The sequence below is a fragment of the Coffea eugenioides genome, chromosome 8, assembly GCF_003713205.1.
Source record: "Coffea eugenioides isolate CCC68of chromosome 8, Ceug_1.0, whole genome shotgun sequence".
In the NCBI taxonomy this organism is placed as follows: domain Eukaryota; kingdom Viridiplantae; phylum Streptophyta; class Magnoliopsida; order Gentianales; family Rubiaceae; genus Coffea; species Coffea eugenioides.
The window spans coordinates 39,015,188-39,042,771 of NC_040042.1; the positions used below are offsets into that span (position 1 = coordinate 39,015,188).

A 27,584-nucleotide genomic window follows, 5' to 3' on the forward strand; every position below is an offset into this window, starting at 1 on the left:
TGGTTTCCCATTCAATATAGGCCTCGAATGATTTCAAAGAGCCACTTAGTGAAAGATAAAATGACATTTTATTTTATGGATGCATGTAATGTTCCATCAAAAGTTTGTACCATCTATTGACTTATTTGAGAAAATGTAATTGTATATATCAAAAATTTTCATCTATTAATGTATGCAGTAGAGTAGATAAAACTATATATCAATAAAGAAAGACTAGATAAAATTACTAAGATGGCCTCAGACAAGTTTCTCATTAATCTAGTTTGATAAGTATTTATTAATGCACTATATTTTGTGATTATTTTAGAACTTTTTGGTAACTTTTTGAGTGGAATCTAGGATTGAAGTGGTGATTTTCTCAAAGAAGTTGCTTTTGAACGTGATCAATGAATATTGCTATCTTGTCCCAATTAGCTCGTTTTGTGTGATTGATTTTATAGAGAAAAGGACAATAAGAATGAAAGTATCAAATCATCAAGCGAAAAAGGCAAAAAGTGTTTAAGAGTGAAAAATGATAGGGAAATAGGAAGGAGAAATCAGCCTTGGTTTCAGAGCAGTTTGCAAACAAATTGGTTTCTCAAAAATTTCGCTCAAAATATTGAACAGAAACCAAGGCAAAAATTGGGGTCTTAGATGATTTTAAGACTATTGTATTTAAAGAAAACTGAAATCGAGGGTCCAATTGAAATAATTTTCTTCATTTGGAAGTTAAATTAATTGTTTTCACTTTTTGGAGGCGAATTCCAATTTCATGGCAACTCTGGGGGAGTCAAAATGAATTAACTCCGGAACAAAACGACTTTGCCGCAAGGATCCTATTAAACACGAAAGCGTGCTGCAGATAGGTCGACCACATCTCTCTGGAATAAAGCGCTAAAACAAAGGGCGCTTCCTTTTTTCTGCATTGGGCAAAAATTCGATCCTTTTTTTTACTCCTTCGCTTTTTCTTGTTGGTAAAAGAAGAGAATGTGGAATTAATTGATTCAGACTGCAGAGCAGGCATTAGATTAGATTCAAAGATCCCACAAAAATCCGGCAGTTTTACCTCTGAGAACTCTCTCTCAGTATCAGAATCAACTCAAGATCCTGCAAGTTCACTGCTGAATTCAGAAAAGAAGAAGGAATGGCTCCTCCTCCAGTTTATAATCAAAGATCCCCTTCTCCTTCCCAACCATCCGGGTGTGTTTTCGTATTAATCATCCCTTTTCCCTTATTGTATTTGCATGTATTTGTATTATTTGATTGGTATTTTAGTGTCTTCAGGCGGAGAATTTATAAGGGTCTAAAAGGGATCCACTAGGTTGTACTAATTGCCAGCTACTAAAGACAAAGCACGAAGCTTCCACTTGCACCATTGTAGCTATAAGCTGTGTTTGGACCCTTGTGCCAACAAAAGTTGTCAAATTGGATGAATTCATGCAACAGTTAGATTGTTCAGACATTGCGTCTGGAGCTGAAACTTTACTATTTGGGAATGCGAAATGGCCATTCATATGATTTCTACGCTGAATTTAGCTTGCTTAGCTTGGTTTATGGTCATAAATCTTGAATCATCGGAGTTGTTCATGTTATCATGTTGTGTCTATGATCTTATTCGATTTTAGAATTCAAAAAGAATCATCGTTCTTTAAAGTGTAATCCAGATAGTTGTGCCTTTGATTGTTATTATAGTGAGGGTGGTTATTTTGTCTGTGTAAACAAAATAATTGCTGCTAGAGACTTTAGGGCTTTTATGTTGCAAAAAGCAATGAAGTTTCGTATCTCTTCTGGGCGTGCAAACATGCATGAATTTAGAGAAAACCCTGATCCTGATCAATCTCACTCAAAATTTAATCTGACCAGAAAAGGCGAAGTCTCCGACCTGAAAATGCAGCTCCGGCAGCTTGCTGGGAGCCGAGCGCCAGGGACTGATGATGCAAAGCGGGATCTTTTCAAGAAAGTGATATCATACATGACCATAGGGATTGATGTTTCCTCCGTTTTCAGTGAGATGGTTATGTGCTCGGCTACCTCAGACATTGTGCTGAAGAAAATGTGCTATCTTTATGTTGGCAATTATGCTAAACACAATCCGGATCTTTCACTTTTGACGATTAATTTTCTTCAGAGGGACTGTAAGGATGAGGATCCCATGATTCGGGGATTGGCTTTGAGGAGCTTGTGTTCTCTTCGGGTTGCAAATTTAGTGGAGTACTTGGTTGGTCCATTGGGTTCAGGGTTAAAAGATTCCAATAATTATGTAAGGATGGTTGCAGCAATGGGTGTTTTGAAATTATACCATATTTCAGCTTCTACTTGTGTGGATGCAGATTTCCCAACCACGCTAAAGCATTTGATGCTCGATGATCCAGATGCTCAGGTGACATTTTTGTTCTTTATAAAGTAGTTCCGTTTTGTTGCTGCTTTACTACAGGACCACACAGTTTGAGTCTGCATAAGCTTTTGTGTGAAGATAGTACAAAGGTGCGACACATGGTCTATGCAATGCCATGTACTTGAAATCTTGAATGTGAGAGGAAGTATTTTTCCTGTGGTAGGTAACATAAGCATGCTATAAGTATTGCAGAGAGAAGGGCATTCAGAGCCACTTAAAAGCCTTTTTGTCTCTTGTCTCTTTGTCAAGACTAGAGGCCCTTACTTTGTGGTTTTACAGTAAGTCTTAGATGTCCTTAAGGGTTTTGCTTCCTTCGTTAGCATGGTGAAGACAATCTCTAGAATACTTTTTGCAAGTACAACATGGATTCTTTTAGTTAGCTTTCCAAATTTATGGTCATTCAGATAATTAAGCAAATTCACAATTTTGTGAATTAAATTTTAATGTTGTTTTCTATATTTACTGTAATTTATGCAGTAAAGATGTAAAAGAGGTAATTCGTAACATACAAGTGAGTAGGAAGAAGAGGGTCAAAAATGAAAATAGTTGGTTGGAAATGGCGTTCTTCACACGTTGGCTTAGCTGTTGAAGAATGACTTGATAGAATATTTTCTGTCCTATAAGTATATGAATTCTTGTTACTTGACAGTAATCATTTTCTTTTTAAAGATAGCAATCATATTTTTACCTATTATATTCATGGATTCATAATCTTTTTGCCCATTACTCAAGATGGAATTATTGGTTACAGTTAGTTTTTTATAATTTGATGATCATGATGATTAACGAAAAGTTGTATCATCGTTATAGATTTGTTATTGATATTGTTTGGATTATAGTTTGTTTTAAAATTAAGTGTGTTTACGATTTAAAGCAGAAAAAAGAAGTTCAACCGCAAGAGGAAAGTATATTATATATGTGCATTGCTGTTTTTAGCAGTTGAGTTCACTCACAACAAACTTTACACTCCATGATTAAATTCCATTCTTAAATGATTTATTTACAGGTTTAGAACCATCATTTCTGTGGTCCAAATGTCAATGGATTTCTTTGTTTCTGGCACTCGCTGTGTTTCCTGAGGTCCAATTAACTGGTTTTAAGTTTTAACTTGCACTAAAAACATAGTTATGCACTATATAATTCTATGTTTAAACCTCCTTAAAAATGCAAGAGATCTGTGATATTCGGCATACTCAAAGCAGTAGGAACATAAATTATAGGATATAGAACCAGGCCTTTGATATCTAGATGTAGCCATAAGTTGAAATCGAGATTCTCATCCTCTGCACTAACCAATGAAAAGTTCCGTTATTCTCTTTATCATTTTTTAGGTGGTTGCAAACTGCTTATCAGCCTTACAAGAGATCTGGAGTTTGGAGGCAAGTAAATCTGAGGAAGCCTCAAGGGAGAGAGAAGGTTTGCTAAGCAAGCCAGTTGTATACTACCTTTTAAATAGGTAAGATTTCTCGCCTTACAACTGTGTAGCTTATTTCCAAAAAACTGCAACATCTATTGTCCAACTAGTGAAAGCATCAAGTTGCAGCTGGAACTACTAATAGTAGTCAGATCATCTTTGCAGAATTATCAGTCTCTTTTCCTTTAAGAAAAATTGAGGAAAACGCAACAATTGAGTTCAACTTGACCTTGTAATGGAGCAATGGCATTATTGTCCCTATTATTGGTGCAGTAATTTGATCATCAAGGGGATGCCTCAAAAGATGCTTACTTTTGACACGATTCTTTGCAGAATTAAAGAATTCAATGAATGGGCACAGTGTATCGTTCTTGAGTTGGTAGCTAAATATGTGCCTTCAGATAGCAATGACATATTTGACATCATGAATCTTCTTGAAGATAGACTTCAGCATGCGAATGGTGCTGTTGTCCTGGCAACTATTAAGGTGTTCCTGCATTTGACATTGTCCATGACTGATGTTCATCAGCAGGTGACTACTTTAAATTTTCCCCGTTAATTATTCTCAATTTACTCATTTATTGTATCACCCCTGAATTGTTTTAAACGTGTCTACTAGCCGAGTCAGAATATCCTGAATTGGTTTTCTGAATTGAAGTTATTTTGTGCATGTTTTCAGGTGTATGAGCGTATCAAAGCCCCTCTGCTTACACTGATGAGCTCGGGAAGTCCAGAACAATCATATGCAGTGTTAAGTCACCTGCATCTATTAGTGATGCGTGCACCATATATTTTTTCTTCAGACTACAAGAACTTCTACTGTCAGTACAATGAACCATTTTATGTCAAAAAATTGAAGCTTGAGATGTTGACTGCTGTTGCAAATGAAAGCAATACTTATGAGATAGGTCAGTACGTATGAATCAGATGAGGATGTTTTGGTGCTTTTGTTGTACAGGATGATTTTTAATCTAGCTTGTAACTTCTACTCCATTGTGTTTATGTTCTTGATTCTCATCTAACTCTTCCATGACCCTTTTTTGTATGTCCTTTCAGTGACTGAACTATGTGAATATGCTGCAAATGTCGACATACCCATAGCAAGAGAATCAATTCGGGCTGTTGGAAAAATAGCTCTTCAGCAGTATGATGTAAATGCAATTGTGGATAGGCTGCTTCAGTTTCTGGAAATGGAAAAGGACTATGTGACCGCTGAAACACTGGTGATTACTTTCTTCTGGTTGCTTAAATGGTGTTCTTTCCTTTACCAGCAAGCTTGAGAGAATTAGAATTTTCCCTTTTAGGTTCTGGTCAAAGATCTTCTCAGAAAGTACCCCCAGTGGAGTCATGATTGTATAGCAGTTGTCGGGAATATTAGTAGCAAAAATGTTCAGGAACCTAAAGCCAAGGCTGCTCTAATTTGGATGCTAGGGGAATATGCTCAAGACATGCAAGATGCTCCTTACATCTTGGAAAGTCTTATTGAGAATTGGGATGAGGAGCATTCTGCAGAGGTAGCCTTCCTTTTTTAATAATTCATCTTTATTAAATACAACTTTGGACTTATTAGTAATTCATTATCTGCACTTGCTCTGTCTCTGTGTGTGATACCCCAGTTTGTCCCACATTGGGAAAATGGAGTGGAAATGTTTGGTTTAGGTCTTTAGGCTCATGGGATACTAACAACCTGGGTAAACCATTTCTAGCCGGTGGATTTCGCTCAAAGGTTGTTGGGGCAGCCCTTGGGCCCAAGGCATTGCATTTTGAGTATTGTGTACGTGTTTGTAGGCTTATGTTAAGAGTGTTTTTTCAGCACATTACCAAAGTTTCTGGAATTTCTTTCTGGATGTCCCTAACGATGTTTCCTGTGGAAGTGTTGAATATTCGGACCTTTTTAACATGAAACAAGCAAACAAACATGTCTCCTGTAGCTTACTCCCAAATGGACTGCCAACTAGGGATCAGCATCAGAAGTGCATTTTGCAGTTGAGAACCTCCTATTGAAATCCCCATTATTGGAAAAACTTGTGCATGCAGAACATATATAAGCGTTTAGGAATTAGAAAACTCAAAAATTTGAAAAAGAAAATGTGCAAGTAGTTTTTGCACCATTTTGTTGATTTATGTTCTCATTTGTTGGATTTGGCTTGAGATAGTCACATAATTCACCTGCTTGTCACTTTAAATTTTTACTTGTGTACAAAAGAAGCTGGACAACATATGACAACTTCTATGGCTCAACAATCTTCTTACAGAACTAAGTGCAGTTGGACTCTTGGTGCTTAGGTTGTTTTTGTTATAGAACTGGGAAGTATCTCATTCATTTTGTAGAAATCTTTGAGGCATTAATGTTTTGCTGGGCACCATGGCTCTGGAGAATTGGTTGACAATTACAACATAGTTCAAGCAACTTGTATAATGTGAACAAGCAACTGATACTTTTGGTTTTGCAGGTTCGTTTACATTTACTCTCTGCAGTTATGAAGTGTTTCTTAAGAAGACCACCAGAGACTCAAAAAGCTCTAGGAGATGCCTTGGCTTCTGGTCTTGCTGATTTTCATCAGGTCTTCTCCTATTTTTTATTTTTTCTTTTTTAGCATACTTAAATCTAGCAGATTCTACTTGATCTTTGAATAGAACATTTCCTATACTTTGCTGCCAAAGAATTTGTTTCATCTTTCTTTGACTGCAGGATGTTCATGACAGAGCACTGCTCTACTACAGACTTTTACAGTATGATGTATCTGTAGCAGAACGCGTGGTTAATCCTCCAAAGCAAGCTGTTTCAGTCTTTGCTGACACTCAAAGTAGTGAAATTAAAGATCGCATTTTTGATGAATTTAACAGTCTTTCTGTTGTATATCAAAAGGTAACCAGTATTTTATAACATTTTACTGAATTGAATCCATCATAAACTGTTTTTTGTTACTTCTAATTAGATTATGTTGTTCATAAGAGTGTCATTACTAATCTTGCTTGAGGCTATGATGTGGCTAACTTACTTTCTGTGTTAATAGCAAACAAGTGTATGTGATCTTTGTGATAGTTGTAAGTTTAACCTGTATACCAATCTGACTTCACGGTATGTAGAGAGTCTAGAGACTCAACACCATCTGGTTGTTGGAAGACCATTTGTTTTACTAAGAATCTGTAAATCTTGCAGCCATCATACATGTTTACTGATAAAGAACACAGAGGACCCTTTGCTTTCTCAGAAGAACTCGGGAGTTTGTCTATCGGTGTTGAATCTGCGGATAACATAGTCACAGCCCAGAGAGTTGAGGCAAATGACAAGGATTTACTGTTGGGTACTTCTGAAAAAGAAGAAAGTAGGGGCCCTGGTAATAATGGTTCCGCCTATAATGCTCCAGCATATGATGGTTCTCCTGCATTGACAGCAGCACCACAGACTCAATTAGATCTTGTGTCCCTCGACCACACACCAGCAGCAAGTGTATCATCAACCAGCTTAGCAATTGATGATCTACTTGGCCTAGGATTGCCAGTTGCATCTACCCCTGCTCCTCCTCCACCTCCTGCCTTGGAACTAAATCCCAAAGCTGTTCTGGATCCAAACTCATTTCAGCAAAAATGGCGACAGCTGCCAATATCTATATCACAGGTTCTCCTTGGCACTTCCTCTCGTAACTTGGTTCTTGATTCTTAATTATCACATGAAATTCTTTTGCATTCCATTATCAGAACATGTATGGGAAGAGCTTTCATGTTTGCTGTCACGTGGCAAGACTTACAGGCTACTCTTTCTTCTATTGCAAGTCTGATATTTTGTCGTTTCTTTAATCGTTTTATTGCCTGGTGGTTCTGTTCAGGAGATCTCCATAAGCCCTCAAGGAATTACAGCACTGACAACTCCTCAAGCGCTTATTCGGCACATGCAAGGGCAATCGATTCACTGCATGGCTTCAGGTGGTCAAGCTCCAAACTTTAAGTTCTTCTTCTTCGCACAAAAGGCAAAAGAATCTTCAAACTACCTTGTAGAATGCATAATCAATACATCAGCAAGTAAAGCTCAGTTGAAGATCAAAGCTGATGATCAGAGTACGTCCGAGGCTTTCTCATCTTTGTTCCAATCAGCCTTGTCCAAGTTTGGTTTGCCTTGATTTGTTCGAGCATTAATCTTATTGATTCTGTATGGAAGTAGATGAAGTTTTTTTTTTTTTTCCAATGTAAAACTTTTTTTTTGCCAGTTGATGAAATAATAGAACAATACAAGAGAAAAGGCAAACGAGAGGCATGTTGTTAGATTATTTCCACCTAAAAGGATTGAGCAAATACTAGATAGAAGCTTTGATTAATTTTATATACACTTACATGCTTGGATTTTGATTAATTTTATATACACTGACATGCTTGGATAAATATTACATCTGTTGAATTTGAATTTCAAATATAAATTTTATATAAGTGGTATTCATTTAATCATAAGAGTGTGTATATTAACAATATGTATAAGATTTACTCATGTCCTCATTTTCTTCTTGTCCACTTCTTAAATTCTCTTCTTTCCTTACTTTATAATAATAATAATAATAAATTGAAAAAAAGAATTAAAAAAGGGGCCTATAAAACCACAAAAGCCATAGTTGAAACTTGCGACTCAACCAGGCAAACCTAGTAGAGGTAGGGATGGGTAAAATTATCCGTTAACCCGAAAACCTGTCATATCCGTTCCGATCCGATCCGAAAATTAGGATATCTGATTTTTATTATTTGATAGGGTCAAAGGAGGGTCGGGTACCCGCTAAGATGGGGGGCGGGTTAGGGTCATATAATTAAAAATTTGCGGGTATCCGATCTGTCCCACATATATATATTTTTATTTTATACACACACTATAAAATAATAAGTTAGAACTAAATAAGTAATTTTATTGAACAAATTGCATTACAAATATGAGAGACTATAGTTTATTTACAAGATTCATTTGTAGAGGCCATAATCTTGTATTTTATAGAAAAAAGTTTAATTAATGTGGAACATATATATTAAAAATTGTGCTACTTATTTCAAACATTTATTGATTTTGAATTCTTTTAATTTTTTTCCTTTATCTTATATTTTCTTCACATGCTTGTTTCTCGGTGGGAAACCCTTTTTTAGAAAAAAAATTTATTAAATCTTAGATGAATGTTTAAAATATAAATTAAATTAGTATAAATTATTTTTTTAAAAAAAAATTAAATGATAAATGGGGCGAGGGCGGGGGCGGGTACCCGCTGACCCGACCCTATCTCAGCGGATAAGAGTCAGAAAATGGTTGACCCGCAAGATGCGGGTCGGGTCAGCCAAAATGGTGAATAGGGCGGGTACTCGATCTGCGCCCACCCCTAAGTAGAGGTGCACATTGGAGGCCTTGAGAGGGTAATTTTATGTTCTTGAGAAATTATGTACTGTGTATGTCAAGTTTAACATAATATAGAGTGTGTTTAACACTTTTTTATGTGATGTGTATAAGATAAAAAGATTATTGAAAATATGTTGATGATATAAACAAATAAAATTTGATAAATAATCTCTATCCAAACAAACCCTAGTTTGGGATTCAATAATAACAAAAGGGTCAAGGTTTAGAGGCTACTCTTTAAATCGCTGGCTAGTGGCAGTTGAAGACCATCCCTCACTAGGGTCTTGAGCCAATCTGTCTTTCCTTAGTTGAAGACATGTTTTCCTTACCTGAAGTTTCCAAAATGCCCTTGTTTGATGTTAAATTAGGGGCCAAATTGCTTTTAGATGGTGGTGCCGCCGTAAAGGGCCTTAATTGGACTCGAAAATTAAGTTCATGTATTAAATTGACCAAAAATAAAAGTTAGGGATTAAATCGACAGAAAAAAAAAAGTTTAGGGACGAAAATGGTCATTTTTCCTTTTGAGTGTTGAAAAGAAACTTTTCTGCACTACCAAAAACTTAGGGGTGGCAATTTCTGACACGACCCGAAAACACGACACGAACCTAACACGAAATTAATGGGTTTGGGTTGAAGTTTTGGGGGTTCGGGTCAGAATCGGGTCGAACCCGATGAACCCGAAAAGAAAACATGTCAATTTCGGGTCAACCCGTGGTGACCCGATATGACCCGTTTACAAATTAAAAATAATTTAATAAACATAAAAATTATTTTATCTAACTAAACTAAATCATTCTTTTTTTTCAAAAGCATTAATTATTTAATCCTAAAAGAATTTATTTACCTTGTATGAAGTTAAAATTATTATATTTGGACAAATAATATAATTCGTTTTAATTTATTTTATATTTGGTTTGGAATAAAACACTTTTACGGTGTTTAATTTATTTTGGATTTGATTTGAAATTATTTATTTAAATTTTTATTACTTGATGATGTAATTAATTTTGTGAGAAATTGGCTTTATTAGAATTTACAGTGATAAATTAATAAATTAAAATTAATTTTCGTGTCATTTCGGGTTGACCCGCCAACCCATCAACCCAAAATTTTCGGGTTCGTGTCAGATATACTGACCCGTGGGTTGACGGGTCGGGTCTTGACCCCATCCACCAACCTGATTGGACCCGAATTGCCACCCCTGCAAAAACTAATGAAATTTGAGAAACAAATTTTCAAAAGTGTAAAGTTAGGAATGCAAATAATTTGTTCAGTGCCCAATTCAACATCACTCTTTAAAAAATTAATGCTTGAAATAGGATTAAAACATATCATATCAACATTGTGTATAGTGAAATCATACTCAACTTCCCTCAGATTTTATATTGACTCATATATATTACACCCACAAATTCATTATCTCCCGTTACCATATAAAAAGATTATCGCAATGTGAGTTTAGTCCAAAAATCAATTCTACCCATTTGTAACACAAGGTTCAAGTTGTTGGTATAAGAATATGGATGAACTTTATATCTACCGATATTGATTTTTTCCACTTACAATTTTATATATATATATATCACATATGCATAATTTAAATTTAAATTTTGCATTTATGTTATCTGCTATAATCTAGACACGCTAATGTAAAAAATATATATATTATACATTGACCGTGTATAAAAAACGTACTCTTAAGGATATACACTAAATTAGTCGAGACCTAGTTTCACGCTGCATAAATATTTCTCTAAATAATGTCAAAATCACTTCATAATTAGCTGCATCCTTTGTCTTTGGCTTGGAATGTCACTAATATAAAAGGAAGAAATCTATCACAAAAGATTCTTAGCAGACTCCCTCGTTTAATTTGATGCACGACCGGCTATAAGTTGGATTGAAGTATTATTAGCACTAATTGTAGGGGTTTAATGTAAATACCGTTTACAAAGGATAATAGGAAAACAAGAATAATGAATTTTTTTTTTCCGGTAATGAAATTAAAAACCACCATCTCGGCTAGTCGACTTCTGAAAAATCTCAATCAACGAATAGGAAATTTCATGAAGAAAAGAAATATGGCTCTAGCTTCAGCTCGTTCTATCATACACTCAACGAAGATAAAGCAGTTTTTAATCATCAGTTCAATTTCTCGTCTTTTCTTGGTCCGTGGCAACAATTCTTTAGCAGCAAAATTGGTCCAGGTGCCACTTTCAAGAATCAAAGAAACACTGGATTCTGAGGAGAAAAATCATTTTTCCACCCTCAAAAGCCAAGACTTTTCATGGGATGGGCTTGTTTCTGCTCTCTTGTCTTCTTCATTTCCCAGAAAGGCCAATTTGGTGAGTAAGCTTGTACCTTTTCTGTGGGTATTTTTCTTTCGTTTTCAAGTTTATATTTTGGGATAACTCTCATTGAGTTGAATTAGCATTTTTATAATTGTGTTTCAGTCCAGTCTTTTATAATGGATTTTTAAAATTTCATCTGTCACTGCATTTAGTTTAATAGATGTGAACTAAGAATTGGGGATAGATGGATTCAAGAAGGTAAAGAACATTTCTTTTTCATGTAATTATTTGTGCATTTTGCTTCCCTATTGGGGACTGCTGATTGATGGGAGCTGGAAAAATTACTGGTTCATTTTGCATTTGTGGGAAGAATAGTCAATAGGTTGATGGTGGCTTATTTTATTATTATTATTATTATTCTTATTTGGCTGGAGGGGTGGGTTATGTTACATTATTTCATATATCCTCATTTGGTTGTTTTGCTTGTGCTAATAGCTTTGCTAAACCTGTCCTTTTAGCCTGCTCAGTACCACTCAACTGCTAGAAGGTCAAAATCTTACCTATATATTTGTGTGACGTAAATATGGCCTTCTTTTAAGAGCCTATACAACATTACTCCCTAACTCTGGATTTAGAAGGTTTTTTAATATTGAAGGGAAAAGTTATTGATACTATTCTTGTTGGTTGATGTATTCAGGTTGTTGAGTGGAGATTAGAGAAATTTATCAAGGAAAATGAGAAAAATCAAGATTCTTATTCTTGGTTAATATTGCTATGTGGAAAGATACACAATATTGAAACTGCATCGCGAATATTTTCTGCAATGGAGGCTCAAGGAATCAAGCCAACCTCTTCAGTCTTTAATGCCCTCATATCTGCATGCTTGGCCTCGAATGAAATTGTCACAGCATTAAGTTTATATGAATTAATGGAGATCTCCGAGGAGTCTAAACCTGATGCTGACACGTATACTGCTTTTATTACAGCATATGCAAGTTCAGGAAACAAGGAGGCAATGCAAGCTTGGTACTCAGCTAGAATGGATGCTGGGTATACGCCGGATCCTCAAACATATGATGCTCTCATATTTGGTTGTGTCAAGTCAAAAGATTTCAGTAATGCTGAGAAATTCTATGAAGAAATGACATTAACTGGTTTTGTACCAAATTTATCCATTTTGCAGAACATGCTTCTGGTTTACTCTGAGCAGAGAAAATTTCATAAAATCAAAGAGTTTATGATGTTTGTATTTGATGGTTCAGGTATTATTGATCGTCGCACAGCAAAGAAGGTTGTAGCTCTGTATCTTGAACTGGGAAGAGTGGAAGATTTGGAGGAGCTATTAGTTGTTTTATCTAATTCAAATCAAGCCTCAGATATTCTTTCCTATGTGCATCATGCAATTATCAGAATGTATGTTAGGGCAGATAGATTGGATGACGTAGAATTTGCTGTTGGGAGGATGTTACAGCACGGGATGTCATTCAGGTTTCCAGATGATGTTGAAAACGTAATTTGTTTGTATTTCCGGCAGGCTGCTTACGAAAGGCTAGACCTGTTTCTAGAGTGCATAAGAGATTCTTTTACGCTCAGAAGATCGACTTATGATCTCTTGGTTGCTGGCTATAGACGAGCTGGCTTGCAGGAGAAGCTAGATATGGTGATCGATGAAATGAAGCAAAATGGTTTTGTCATGTCATGAATGATTTTATTTTATTTTTATTGAAGTTCCCCTTCAACTGGATTTTTTTGCTGGATGCAGGCTATTGCCGTTATTTAGTATTGGGGTTTAAGTTGAAATTAAGTGAATGGTGGCAGAGGATTAGTGTTATTGCAGGATATTTTTGTATATAGAGGGAATTCGAATTGCGGCTTTAAGTTGGTGGAAATGCTATCCTGCCTGAATTTGTAAGTGTTCATTTACCTTTAAGGGAAGAAGAATGATAAATCAAAGGATGGTTATTGTCACTCTTGAAGTGATTAGTAGCTCTAAAGATTGAAAGTACTCTTGAATATGTAACCTGTGAAAGTTATGGATGGTATACTGTTGAACTTTAAAGAAATTGAAGGAACAGGAATGAATGCAAAAAATGCTTCTCTTGGCAGGTATAGCTCTGCAATTGGAGGAAATGCATGACTTGTTTTAGCATAGAGAATTTTGTACGATAAGTTTTTTTTCCACATCTGATAATTTCTAGCCTAGAAGCGAAGACTGGGTACGCTGAGAGTATATACTAAAACTCAGTAGTCCTGATAATTTGATCGCAAGCCCTGATAGAGATCATGTTTGAAGGCTGGAAAGTTTTCCCGAGGACAAAAATTTGATGCTTTGAAGTTCTGCGTTGCTTGTTGGAATTATTATCCTAATGATTGCAGTATTTCTCAAGTCCCTCTTTGATTATATTCACTCATTTCCTCTTCTCATATTTTTGAGTTTATAGATAAGAAATTTCAAGAAAGTTATGGAATTCTGCTTTCCCCATCTGAAATTGCATCTCACGAGTAATCAAGGCCAAGTATCTCTCAAGTTGCCTGCATTGCATGGGGGTTGTTGCTTGTTTCTAAGATCAGCTCCATCTTTTCATTGGAATTGATAGATGGAGCAGGTTGGCTTAAGCCGTAGCCATATCGAAACCTGATCCAAGCAAGTTTGGTGACTCATTAGTAACTCATCATGGGAAGCTTCTAATGAATCCTTGATTATTATTTTTTTTTATGGCATACTTTGAAATAAGGATTTTCTACTGTATAATACGACTATTGACTGATATGACGAAGAAGATATTCTTGATTATGCTATAAAATCTACAGGCTAGACAAGGGTTGGAAAATGGAAATGACGGCTTACAACAATTGCACTGAAATTTTCATTTTCAGATCTTTAGGCACTAGCAGTCTGTATAATGCTTTAACTGTATTCAACATCCTGATTGTCTGCCTAAGCACTCATTCTTCCTGATTAGCGAAACATGATCTCTATCTGAAGCACTAAGATGGTTTTGAGTTTTGACAATCTGCAACTTTGGTTTTGCACGACATGGACTGCCATATTGAGGAACAACCGGCTGATTCTTGAGACTCACTTTGAAGAAGCTTGAGCAATTAAAAGGATTTTCTTCCATCATACTTGCAGAAATGGTATACATTAATCAGTTCATCCGGTTCAGCAGGACCTGTCCACACAAATCCTGCAAATGGTTTTCTTATAATAATCCCAACACTTGAAATTGGCTCCCTCGTAAGAAATTGTAGTATTATCATCTACGGTTAGGTACACGTCAGAAACCTGAAAAAGGATTTTGACTTAAGAACACAAGAAGGGCCAGAATACAAGAAGGCCATGGATTGCCTGGTGTTAGGATTTTGAAGCAGTTACTTCTCTCAAGAATAATTTATTGGCACAACTTAATTGCTCAAAGTTCAACATGCTATGACTAAGGCCATATATCAGGCTAACGTGATTCCTTTTGTTACAAAGATTCAAAGTATCACTTTTGCCAGATATCCTTGGTCATAGGCTCATAGCATGTTTAGAGATCCACCGTAGTTACGAGAAGCCACTTTTTGCATGGATGCTTTGGCAGAAAGGAGAGCTACTGTGGATCTTTCCTTTTGTGTGTTTGGATTCAGCTCTATGGGATTTCATCTCTGTGAGAAAAACCATCCCTTTAGCCGGATATCCTTAGTCATAGGATGTTTAGGAAATCCAATTGGTGTGTGGATGCTTTGGCAAAAAATGGGAGCCACTATGAATCTTCCTTCTATGTGTTTTGATTCAGCTAGCCAAATATTTTTTAGCCATTATAACCATGGTTAAAAGTCGCGGTCACGGCTTGGACCGTTCCACATCGGTCTCGGCATATCGATCGCGGTCTTGGCGAGACATGAATTTTTGAAATATTTAATATTCTAAAAATTGTAAAAAATATGATAAATAAAAATAATTAAAAATTAGTAAAAATAATAAAAATTCAAGTTGATTCGGAATGATTCGGAGTGATTCAGCCGTTTCAACCCTTCACGGTGACGTCTCAACCTGTCACGTATCTCGAAAACGTTTCATCGCAGTCTCGTCTCGGCCGGCCGAGTCTTCCAACCATGATTATAACAGGATTTATAGGAACTTTGGGAGCTAGCCTCCCATGTTCTGTACCTGTTTAAGACTGCGTATTATGCTTATTTGTTAATGTACTTGTATTCTCTACTTAAAAAAAAAACTATCTAATTAAATTTAGAAAAAAAATTCAAGATAAAAATCATACTCGAAGAAGAAATTGTAGAAATCAATTATGCAGTTGATTCAAGAATCTAATGTAGAATAATGGTTTATGCCTTGCGTCACATCACAGAACTTTGGCTCGATTCACGAACTATGTCCTCCTCCCGGCACGGCCTCTTCCTCCGTCCCATGAATATAAAAACCTATTTTCTTGTTTCCTCCTTTCGTCACGGCATCTTCCTCCGTCCCATGTATAAGAAAAGCCAAGTTTTTGTAAGTAGTTTTTTGTGACGTGATACATCCGTCGCTTAATAAACCATGCAGTGACAGATCCTTTTTGTCCACAAACCATGCAGTGACAGATCCTCATGGTTTTTTTTAGTGCCAATTGATTGATCATTAAGATTATAGCGGTCAAGATTCTAACTTATGATAAACACGAAAGGTAGACGCCGGAAATTGCGTATCATTATCATTAGTATATAAAAAGTATCATGAGTCTTGGTATTTTGGAGTGTAAGTGTAAACGTAAGCATTCTTGTGATATTAGCTTTTATTATTTCAATTATATAAGCCCTTATTAACTGATGATTGAAATTTCATATTATATTTTTTTAATTTTATTATGATGATTAAAATTCATTATATCATATGATTTATTCATATCTATTGATTTAGAAGAAAATAATAGTTGATGACAAGAGACTAAGCAAGATATGGTCGTAGTTTTCTATTTGTCTAAAATAACATTCTACTTAATAATTAGATTTATTATATTTTACTAATAGCAATAATCGTAGCAGTTAGGAAAAAAAGTAACCTCAATTAAATTTAAATTGTGAAGATAATAAACAAAATATAACACTCTAAACCAATGCGTCTCTTTGAATTCTATTTTTCATTTTTTATTTCCATTAAAAATTGTTGATTGGTTATAGCCTAATTAAATTTTCAAATCTTCAAAAACATCACTATTGATACTTAAACATGGTGCTCTTAGGAAATTTTCAAATTTTCTAATAGAATTTTTTTGTTTGTGTTTTATTTTAGATTCTACCCAAAAAAATTAAAAAAAAATAACAAAAGAAAAATCAACTATCTCTACCTATGAAATTTCAATTCTCAAAAAATGAATAGTTAGAGGGGAAATTTTTTTTATTTGGTTAATCATCTATGCTCTGTTGTTAATAGAAATAATATATAAAATAATACAAAGGATTCAATTTCAAAGAATAGACATCTCTTCATTTTTCAAAAAACGGTGCATATAACTTAATATTGAGAAATTTCATTAAGATACTAATAAATTCAACTTATATAACATGAAAAATAATAATGGTAGAGCATGCAGTGGATATTTATGCAAAAAAAAATATTTTATTTTATTACCCTCCTACTGCTCTCCATATCTTTTTCATCCCCAACTATCAGATACAGAATTCAAATCCTGAACTATAGAGAACCCTAAGAGCCCTAACTTAATCTCTGAGTCAACCACAGTGATTAACAAATAATTAACTTTTGCTTAGGACGCAAATTTAAGTCATCCAACTCTAAAAGAAAAATAAAAAATTATTCATACATCTAATTAAGAACCAAAAAATTTTAGTAGCATTATCACAATTTATTTGTCATAGAAAAAAATAAAAGAAGTATTTTAGAAGTATCAATATTGCACATACCATTCAAAATATTGGATCAATGATAATTTTGTTAAATCATTTCATATTTGGTCAAATCTTTATTTTTATAAATGTTAATTTTTCATCTTCTTTAATTAATTGTCCTTGAAATCATTTTTTTAAATTGAAAGAGACCGAATGTATCCTTATTTATTAAAATTCTCTACAGATTTTACATGAACTTATAGATATAACATTTTGTGATTTTTTTTTGTTTTTAAAAATAATGGTATTAAGGATAATTAATTTATGAAGATAAAAAATTAAATAAAAAATGCAAATATTAAATTCTTTAAAATAATTTTCACAAATAAATTTTAATGTATAAGAAATATTATATTTTATAATATTTTAATCACGTGCAATGCGCGTGACCTAAGGGAAAAAGACTAAGCAAAACATCATTATATACAAGCTAAAGAAGTAGACATATAGCACAACGCTAGATCTTTGACCACAACGAAAATGAAGAAAACAGAGCTCTTGTTCATCCCTGGTCCAGGGATGGGTCATCTGGCCTCGGCTGTGGAGTTTGGGAAGCTTCTTATCAATCGAGATGAGCATCTTTCTATAGTTTACATCATCATTGACCTTTCCTATAATACTGGAGTTGATGCCTTCATGGAATCCCAATTAACAGACGCCAATTCATGCATACGATTTGTGAACATCCCTTATCAGATTGATTCATCAGATCATCAAGAACCAAAATCCAAGAACAGAAATGTTGTCGCTGTTGAGCTGATCAATCGACAGAAACCACTTGTCAGAGATGCAGTCCTTGACATAATATCTAAGGCCAATTCGGATCGAGAAATTGCAGGTATTATAGTTGACATGTTCTGTGTAGGCATGATTGATGTGGCACATGAATTTGAGCTGCCCAGTTACATGTTCTACACTTCTAGTGCTGGTTTCCTTGGACTTATGTTGCATGTTCAGTCATTACATGATGAATACAATGTAGATATCACCGACTATAAAGATTCAGATGCTGAGCTCCTGGTCCCGAGTTTCAGCAATCCAGTGCCTGCTAAGGTGTTGCCCACCACAATGCTAGACAAAAAAGGGGGCTCAGCAGCTGTTGTTACTTCAGCTCGAAGGATGCTAGAAGTGAAAGGAATCATAGTTAACACGTTCCACGAGCTAGAGTCATATGCAATTAAGTCACTTTCGGGTCAAGAAGGAAAGATCCCACGAATCTACCCGATCGGACCTATAATCAACTGGAACTCTAAGCAGGATGATGGGATCATGAGCTGGTTAGACACTCAACCTTCTTGTTCTGTGGTGTTTTTGTGTTTTGGGAGCTTAGGAAGCTTCAGCTGTGAGCAGGTGAAGGAGATTGCAGTGGCTCTGGAGCATAGTCGGTGTCGGTTTCTGTGGTCCTTAAGGCAGCCTCCAGCAAAGGGAGAGATTGATGCTCCATCTGCATATGCAAATCCCGAGGAAGTTCTCCCTGAAGGCTTCTTGCAGAGAACTTCTGGGGTTGGAAAAGTGATTGGTTGGGCACCACAAATGGCAGTCTTATCTCACCCTGCAGTCGGAGGTTTTGTTTCTCACTGTGGTTGGAATTCTATCTTGGAGAGCTTGTGGGCTGGAGTGCCCATTGCTGCCTGGCCTATGTATGCTGAGCAACAGACAAATGCTTTTGAGGTTGTAGCGGAGCTGGGAATTGCTGTTGAAATAAAAATGGATTACAGGAACGATGCTAACATGGAGAGCAAGATAATAGTCTCAGCTGATGAGATAGAGAATGGGATAAAGAGACTTATGATGGACAGAAACAAGGATGAAATCAGAGAGAAGGTGAAGGATCTGAAAGAAATATGCAGACAGGCAATTGTGGAGGAAGGTTCATCCTACATTTCTTTGGCTCATCTAATTGAAAATTTTAAAGAAAAAATGTAGAGGAATGTGGTAATAATTTTCATTTACAGATTTTGTTTGTTAATGAAAGCACTTCTGTGCATGTCCTCTATTTGTCTAATTGCCAGTCTGATCTAAATAAAAGTGTGTAAATCTGATGCCATCAGCAGAGATATGTGAACTATACTACTACCATACAAGCCAATAGTCATACCTGTCAATGACCATCTTATGAGTTTGGGCAAATTACATTTTATCCTCTCGTGATTTTTGTAAAAATCACATAACCCTCTCATGATTCTAAAAGTTATACGTAAATCCCCTGTGATTTGGATTAAAGTGTCAAACGATTCGTGGGTGAAATATCCAAATTGCCCTAATATAAATACAAAAAAGGAAGCAGATTTTCCCTTGCTCTAATCTTTGTTGTGAAAGTAGCTGTGAAAGAGTATCTGTCAAAGAGTGTCACGAGAAAGTATTTTGAAACAAGAGCTCTAGTCATGGTTTCATGCTGCATGGGAGCTGCTGCTTGTCCCTGTCTAGGCCCCCACCATTGATTCCATACTGCCCTTCTCCGTTGTTACCTCCGCTGCCATGACCAGTACTACTGCTGCCATATCCTGAGCCAGGGCCCTGCACCAGCCCCTGCCATAGCCATAGCTGCTGCCCCAACTCCCTTGCCTGCTGCTTGCACCAGGACCATAGCTACCACCATTCCATCCACCACCATTACCGCCGCCACCTGGACCATATTTACCGCCTGGACCACCACCTCCACCCAATCCAGACCCACTACCACCACTTCCACCTGACCCACCACCATTACCACCTACAGAGCCATATCCACTGCCGCCATTGCTACGTCCGCTTCCAGCCCCATAACCACCACCATTACCATCTACAGAGCCATATCCACTGCCGTCATTGAAAGAGATAAAGAGCACAGATCTAGATCTAGGTTTTATTGAGTTCGTTAAAGTGATCAAGCGTAATATGAAAATGTTTCTTACTGCTACCAGTAGTACAAACGCGTTTAAGTCACGAATCGTCACGATAAGTGATTTCCGTCTATTTCAACCCAAATCACAGAGGATTTATATATAGCTTTTAGAATCATGGAGGGTCATGTGATTTTTGCGAAAATCACATGGAGGTAAAATGTAATTTGCCCTATGAGTTTTGCTTTTAACAAATAACCATAATTACTTTTCCTTTCAGTCCTAATATTGACTTAAAAACTATTAACTTTTCTTCGTGGAACCATTACTTCTTAATACTAATTCCTGCAATTTCTTCACAAACTAGAGGGAAACTTCCAAGTACTCTGCTTGCGAAGTAATTTACTTTGTGAAGGATAATCTGGAGGAATCAGCATAAGTCTCTAAAAGAAAGAAATTGCAAGCTGATAGAAGCATAGAAGAACAAAATCTGAAATTTCTTTACATAAACTTTTTTCATCATAATTTCTTATGGAAGAAGGAGAAATCCTTATGCTACAAATCGTGCATTTTCTTGAATTTGTCCGCAGGTGGATTCATTCCCTTAACAAGATAAAAACCATCTTTTTTAACTGACCAAAGACATATGTTAGTTTTAATTAAATTGCGACCACATTGAGAAGACAAGTTACGATAAAAAACAACAAAACTACGTGTTCTTCGGAAACCACCAACATCCACCGGTGAATGAAGTGGTATCCAGCAAATTCATGCGAAATGTCTCGGTTAAAATTCCTATTCATGGCAAGCTGATGAACTCCGAGATCTTCTTTTTTTGATTTGCAATGGACGATCAAAGGACTTTTGGCATCGGCTAGGTTAATGGAATATATTTATATCAAATATCATGTTTATTTAACTTGTCATGTGCTGTTTATTTAATTTTTCATGATAAGTATTTTTTGTCAAAAGCATTGATATTGGATTTGTCACACCGAATAGTGATATAAAAAATCCTAACTGGGTTATTGGCTATAAAAACTTTATATTTTCTAAGGATAAATTTTTTATGTATTGATACTATATATACTAGCGGATCTAAATGCATGTCATATATATATATATATATATAATTTAATATTCAAATTTAAATTTAAATAATATGATATTTATCCAACTCCGTCAATATATACACTGATAGTGTGCATAAGATTAATCATTTTCCTAAACGGGTAATTTACATATATGGTCTGAACCAAGTAAACAGTTAGGATGAACAAGCAGAAAGGGCATTTAATTGAAATGAAACTCATTGTACTTCCTGTAGCTGTAGGCTGCAATCTTGCACGTGAAATGCAGAATTCCCGCCTTATACAGAGGTGATCAACAGGGCACCATAAATATTGCGGGGTCAAAATGAAGTACGTCATAATAAGGAAAAATCTTAACTGACGTAACAGCACATTGAATTAAATCTTGAACATAGAGAGGTCAAATCGATACACACAATTCATGTCGAAATGATGTATGTTTTCCCACTTTACAGTCCTCCTTGTTGAAAGGATGGGTCAATCTGCCATGAATTGTTAGGTTGTCCCAATTGCAGGCAACCAAAACTTTAGCTCCATTTTTCAATTTAAAACAATATGATTTAGGCATCTCTAATTTAAGTCAGAAAAATTTGCGGACCCTTTTGCAATTTTGAATATATGAGGCACTAGGTGAATTTTTATATACAAAATTGTGTAATTTTTTTTTATTTTCCCCTCACCTTCGGATAGATATTGTAAATGTATACCTTGGTTTGAGGAAATTATCATTTGGCATCATTTCTTGTGCAGCATTTCTTCTTGTTATTGTAAGTGTGAATTGGGTTTTTTTTTTTTTTGGTGTGTGTGTATATGTATATGCATACATGTTAGAGGAAATAATTCAATCCATAAATAATTACCCAACCGACACCAAAGCTGACAAATGTGTATGGATAACTAAAACAAGTACACTTAAATGGTTGACTCACTTTGATTTTGACAGGGTGTCGAGCCTGTACAATAATAATTACCTACTCGAGAAAAATACAAATTTTGTATATAACGGTGAGCAGGGTCGAATCCACAGGGACTGGGGATAACTTATTTCTTTCAGAGTCCGAAGTATGGGGATTTTTGGAGAATATAAAATAACTAATTAACTAACCAATAAAACAACTACTAGAAATAAATAGAAATTAATCAATAACCAATACGACTCTAGCCAAAGGTACAACTTTTCAGACACGGTCCATGCAACTGATCATCGATGCAAAGATAATTCAATTACTCATTAATAGATTGGTTATAGTTATCATACACGCGATGAACAACCAGTCTTTTTTTAATTTCTCGATAGTTAAGGTACGACCGTTAACTATTTCCCTAACCAAGAAATAACCCTAGGTACGACCGTAGGATTTAATTACTCGATTGCATTAATAATTAGAAAAACTCAACCCTAACCAACAAACACGCTACGAGGGTTTGTTTAAATTAGATCATGCATTTCCCTAACATGAAACCAATCACGCTAGTCGTCATTGGTATAATCAATTGAACGATTACGGATCCAATCAATTAATTTGGCAGTAAATTATTAGGTTAATTCGAATATCGGGCTCTTGACATTCAAATAACAGAATAATCATAAGCAATTAAACCAGAAAGCGTACGAATACCAATGAATAAAAGAAATAAGTAAAATAATTTGATCTCATAGATATTTGGAATCGAGTCTTCAAGTTGACCTTCGACTAGATGAAAAACTTAGCCACGCCTCATGAGAAAATCTCCACGTAATTTTACTGAGGTCCAGGCCATCAAAGGGACCAAGAAAGAAAAAAAAACTAAACTAACCTAAAAGCTATCATAAGAGCCGCCTGTACGTTTCTTTCTTTTTAAAGCCAAAATGACTAATCATCAATGCCTTCTCTCCGTGGTCCCCGCCGAAATTTAGAGTCCAAAAGCTACTAGAAGAATGCCCTGCCGAATTAAGAGAAGAGAATACAAAAAGGTGGGGCCCTTTGATAATATATTTCTGGAAGATTTTCCTTAAGCTAATTGGATTTATCATGGCAAAACCATGGCAAAACCATAGATAAACCATTGTTTGGTACAAGGGCCCCACGGATTTGTATTAATTATCATTCATACGTTCTTTAGCAGTTTTTTACAAGTCTTTAGCTCTCTCATATTGCTAGCATAAGACGAAAGAGAAATAAGAAAGTAGAGATTTAGGCAGCCAACCCTAGATTAGATCCAAACCACCGGAAACTCTGAAAAAAATACCTTGTTTTTAGGATCCTAAAAGACCAAAAGACGGTGTAGTACCCATTAAAGCCTTTCAGTTACAAAGCAGGCGCCAGGGGAAGATCCGGTGAGGCAAAACTCCTAATCACAAGATTCCCATTTTCATAGCATCAGAAGGAAAATTTGGATTTAAAGCAAGGAAGGTAAAATCTCAGTTATCTTTCTTAAAGTATCTAGTAGTCATTTATTTCTTAAATTCCAGTTAATCATCCTGATATTTTATATGAATTTTGAACCGCCTTTTCAATTTACATCCACTCCAGAAAACGCATACAGATTAGCATTACAAACCCTCAGACAACCAGATACCTATTATTATTTTGACAAAATTTTAGAGGAAATTGAAACAAACAGGCTAGTGGTACCAAACACCACCAGATACCTATTATTATTTTGACAACCTGATACCAAACAGGCTAGTGGTTGGACTTTCAAGGCTCCAATTAAAGACCTATGTGAAACTATGTTGGACTTTCAAGGTTCCAATTAAAGACTTACGTGATTAATCAAATATTCTACAAACTTTATTACAAAAATTCTTTTTACTTTTATATTTTTCTTGTTCTTCTTCCAATTAAAGACTTACGTGATTAATCAAATATTCTACAAACTTTATTACAAAAATTCTTTTTATTTTTATATTTTTCTTGTTCTTCTAATTTTTGTCTTTCTATTGATTTTAATTCAGAGTATTTATGCCAAAGTAAATCTATTTTTGCTTGTCTTAAATTTTTTAGAAATGATGCGGGATGGTGGTGTGCTACTTTAGATAATCTAGCGTCTTCTATTTGTATATGTGCTAAACACTGGTCTGTTGTTTCAATTTCCTCTAAAATTTTGTCAAAATAATAATAGGTATCTGGTTGTCTGAGGGTTTGTAATGCTAATCTGTATGCGTTTTCTGGAGTGGATGTAAATTGAAAAGGCGGTTCAAAATTCATATAAAATATCAGGATGATTAACTGGAATTTAAGAAATAAATGACTACTAGATACTTTAAGAAAGATAACTGAGATTTTACCTTCCTTGCTTTAAATCCAAATTTTCCTTCTGATGCTATGAAAATGGGAATCTTGTGATTAGGAGTTTTGCCTCACCGGATCTTCCCCTGGCGCCTGCTTTGTAACTGAAAGGCTTTAATGGGTACTACACCGTCTTTTGGTCTTTTAGGATCCTAAAAACAAGGTATCTTTTTCAGAGTTTCCGGTGGTTTGGATCTAATCTAGGGTTGGCTGCCTAAATCTCTACTTTCTTATTTCTCTTTCGTCTTATGCTAGCAATATGAGAGAGCTAAAGACTTGTAAAAAACTGCTAAAGAACGTATGAAATTGGAGTTTTTATTGGATGCTTTAATTTACAGGATGTAAGTGCATCGTACCCAACATTGGTTTGGGACGTATGCCTTTATAGACTTCTTGTGCAAACTGTGCGGACTTAAAATTTTTGACTCAAAGTCCGTGGACATGACATGTTAACTTTACGGACTTAAGACCTTCTGAAATCCGTAAAAACATCAAATCAATTTTGCCTAACTATACAATGTGGCCGACAACTAATAAAAGCATTATGACCGACCTATACATAGATTCTAAATAAATTTGGCCAAACTATACAATGTGGCCTGATAACTAATAAAAGCTTTATGACCGATCTATACATTATAGCTTTTGACAAGATGGCCGAAGAATTATCCTTCCATCATATTTTCGATGTTGCTCATTTCTTCTGGTCCCATTGTTTCCCAATAATGATCATCATTATATTCTTCATCTGCTTCGATATCCAAATGCCTTGCTCCTGTGCTCATATAATATCCTTCCAAATATTTTTCAAAGACTTCTGGATAATTGGTACTTATAGTGAAATCTTTTTCTAACTTAAACCTGTATGGGACATATATCTTTTGTATCTTATTTTCATATACTAACCTAATTCCATTTTCCCATTGATCTATGAAATGTCTGTAAGCTAATTGGATCATTTTAGCATTTATCAATTGTTCTTTCAATTCTAATGGACATTCCACTAGACTGCTGCTGATTTTCTCTAGTTCTTCTGTCGTTCTCCTTGCTGGTGGTATATTGCTGACTGTAATCATCATTCTATGTATTGCTGGTTCTATATCAAAAAATCCTATCCATTCTGCTGGCGCGGATTTGATATGTACAGTTGCCCACTGTCCATAGTCTAGCATTTTTCTGATGAAGTATCCGAGATGAGTTCCAAGACAATGAGTATCTTCTGGATTTGTAACAATAATTTTTTCCAGGAATCCGGCATCCATAAGAAATTATGGTGTTAAAATAACTCTTTCCCCATTTACTCTTAGTATCTTTGGGGATGAATATTTTGATAAGATAATAGTGGCTCTGAGGAAAAAATTACTGAGTGTATGTATACAATGGCTATTTATTTTCTGGTGGTCACAGGCTTCTGGATTGTTTGGGCAATGTTTTTCTGGGTCGATGAAGAAAGATGGATGTAGTCTAATGGCTGCTGTATTTCTAATTGGGTCTTTTGCTATTTCATAAAAGTATTGTTGGACTGCCATTAATTTTGAATAATATTGGGCTTGGGCTTTTTGGCTAATAATTTCTTGGATATGTAAAGGGAGGAAACTAAGTAGGTGATATGGTTTAAAGAATATTCTGGGCTTAAGAAATTCAAATGGTCTTTCTGAAATGGGCTTTTCTTTTATAAAAATTGTCTGTTTTAATGGGCCGGATGAAGAACTGGCCATTTGAGATGCTGTATGAGACAGCCTTCCTTTGAGCTCCCCAATCTCAGAAATTTGTGAGAGAATAGTATCTCCTTGTGAGCCTGAGATTTTATACATTTCTTTGAGTTGTTCAGTTAAAGATTTTATCTTTTCTTTTTGAGAAAGATCTTCTTCTTCAAAATTTTTACACTTTAAATTTAAACTTCTAATAGCTTGCTCCATGCTCTTACAATATCTACAAAATTCTATTCTATTTGTGTTATCTTTTTCTAATGCATATTGATAATTTCTACTGCTACTAGGGGCATCTGTATTTTGATATACTGGAGCCCTCATGCTGTCCATGCTAGCCTTAGGATCTACATAAAATGTTGTTCCTATATTATGCCTAGCGAATTCTAGTGCTTCATGTATGTTATGAAATGCTTTCCATAAAGGATTATGAAAATGATTTATTTGTTCTATAACGGAAATCCATTTGGAATAGATTCCAGGTATTTTTCCTTTTACCACTACATAATATGAAAAACTTTGTTTTGGAAGATTACTAAAATAAAATGCTAAGATATTAAGATTTCGAACTTTATCAGTGCTATTTCTGCTATTCCAGAGGTTATTTAAGATATCCTGCTGGATGTCTTCTAAATTACCTTCCTCTTGGCTATGGAAATGTAGACTTGTACCTTTAGGGTACTTTGTAAGTTCCCACTGGCCAATTTTGACTTTCTGGAAGTTATATGCCATCTGCTGAGAGATCAGAAGAATTGTTAAACAGTCGTGATAAAAAACCTGCTAAATTATTATCTTTACCTTTAATGTGTTCAAAAACTACTTTATATCCATTACCAATATCACTATCTACAAAATTTAACCATTTTCTAGTAGAACTTCTTTTTTCATTATGTTTATCAAAAAACTTTTTTATTGCTTCACAGTCTGTTCTAATAGTTATTTCAGACTTGTTGATTATAAAAAGTCTAAAATTATCTAAACTATATTTTACTGCTAATAATTCATTATCTATACTACTCCTATTGCCTTTTTCCTTATATTTACCATTAGCATATCTACAGATTTGTTCACTATTTTTACTGCTATACTTATTTGGTTTTGCAAAAAGAACTGCTCCCCATCCGGTACTACTGCCATCACATTCTATTATCAAGTAATCTGTGTCTAATGGTAATTTTAGATCATGTAAATTGCCTATTGTTTGTTTAATTTCTTGTATTAGTTTGACGTCTTCTTTATTAAAGAATTTTTGCCCTTTTAAAGAGGTTTTATTATACAATGGTGCTACTAGGTTATTTAAATTTTTAATAAAAGGTCTTGCATAATTTAATAATCCTAAGAATTGTTGAAGTTTCTTTGT

The 27,584-nt window shown here is 35.1% G+C and overlaps 3 protein-coding genes across 4 annotated transcripts; all 3 read left to right on the forward strand.

Moving 5' to 3' along the window:
- Positions 1-916: 916 nt before the first annotated feature.
- On the forward strand, positions 917-8,168 carry LOC113781070 (beta-adaptin-like protein A). Its single transcript, XM_027326911.1, has 11 exons — positions 917-1,179; positions 1,843-2,359; positions 3,706-3,830; positions 4,122-4,320; positions 4,468-4,696; positions 4,845-5,011; positions 5,093-5,302; positions 6,242-6,352; positions 6,481-6,657; positions 6,952-7,410; positions 7,619-8,168. The coding sequence occupies exons 1-11, from the start codon at positions 1,124-1,126 to the stop codon at positions 7,907-7,909; spliced, it is 2,541 nt and encodes an 846-aa protein (XP_027182712.1). The 5' UTR covers positions 917-1,123; the 3' UTR covers positions 7,910-8,168.
- A 3,048-nt stretch (positions 8,169-11,216) lies between these two features.
- On the forward strand, positions 11,217-13,810 carry LOC113780993 (pentatricopeptide repeat-containing protein At5g02860-like). 2 transcript variants are annotated; one of them, XM_027326812.1, is made up of 3 exons: positions 11,217-11,498; positions 12,142-12,598; positions 12,707-13,810. In XM_027326812.1, exons 1-3 carry the CDS (start codon positions 11,220-11,222, stop codon positions 13,144-13,146), a joined length of 1,176 nt encoding a protein of 391 aa, XP_027182613.1. In that variant the 5' UTR covers positions 11,217-11,219; the 3' UTR covers positions 13,147-13,810. The 2 variants fall into 2 exon arrangements, with proteins under 2 accessions (XP_027182613.1, XP_027182612.1); XM_027326811.1 differs by having other exon boundaries at positions 12,142-13,810.
- A 4,000-nt stretch (positions 13,811-17,810) lies between these two features.
- LOC113781587 (anthocyanidin 3-O-glucosyltransferase 2-like) lies at positions 17,811-19,347 on the forward strand. Its single transcript, XM_027327547.1, has one exon. The coding sequence runs from the start codon at positions 17,811-17,813 to the stop codon at positions 19,254-19,256; it is 1,446 nt and encodes a 481-aa protein (XP_027183348.1). The 3' UTR covers positions 19,257-19,347.
- The last annotated feature ends 8,237 nt before the right edge of the window (positions 19,348-27,584 follow it).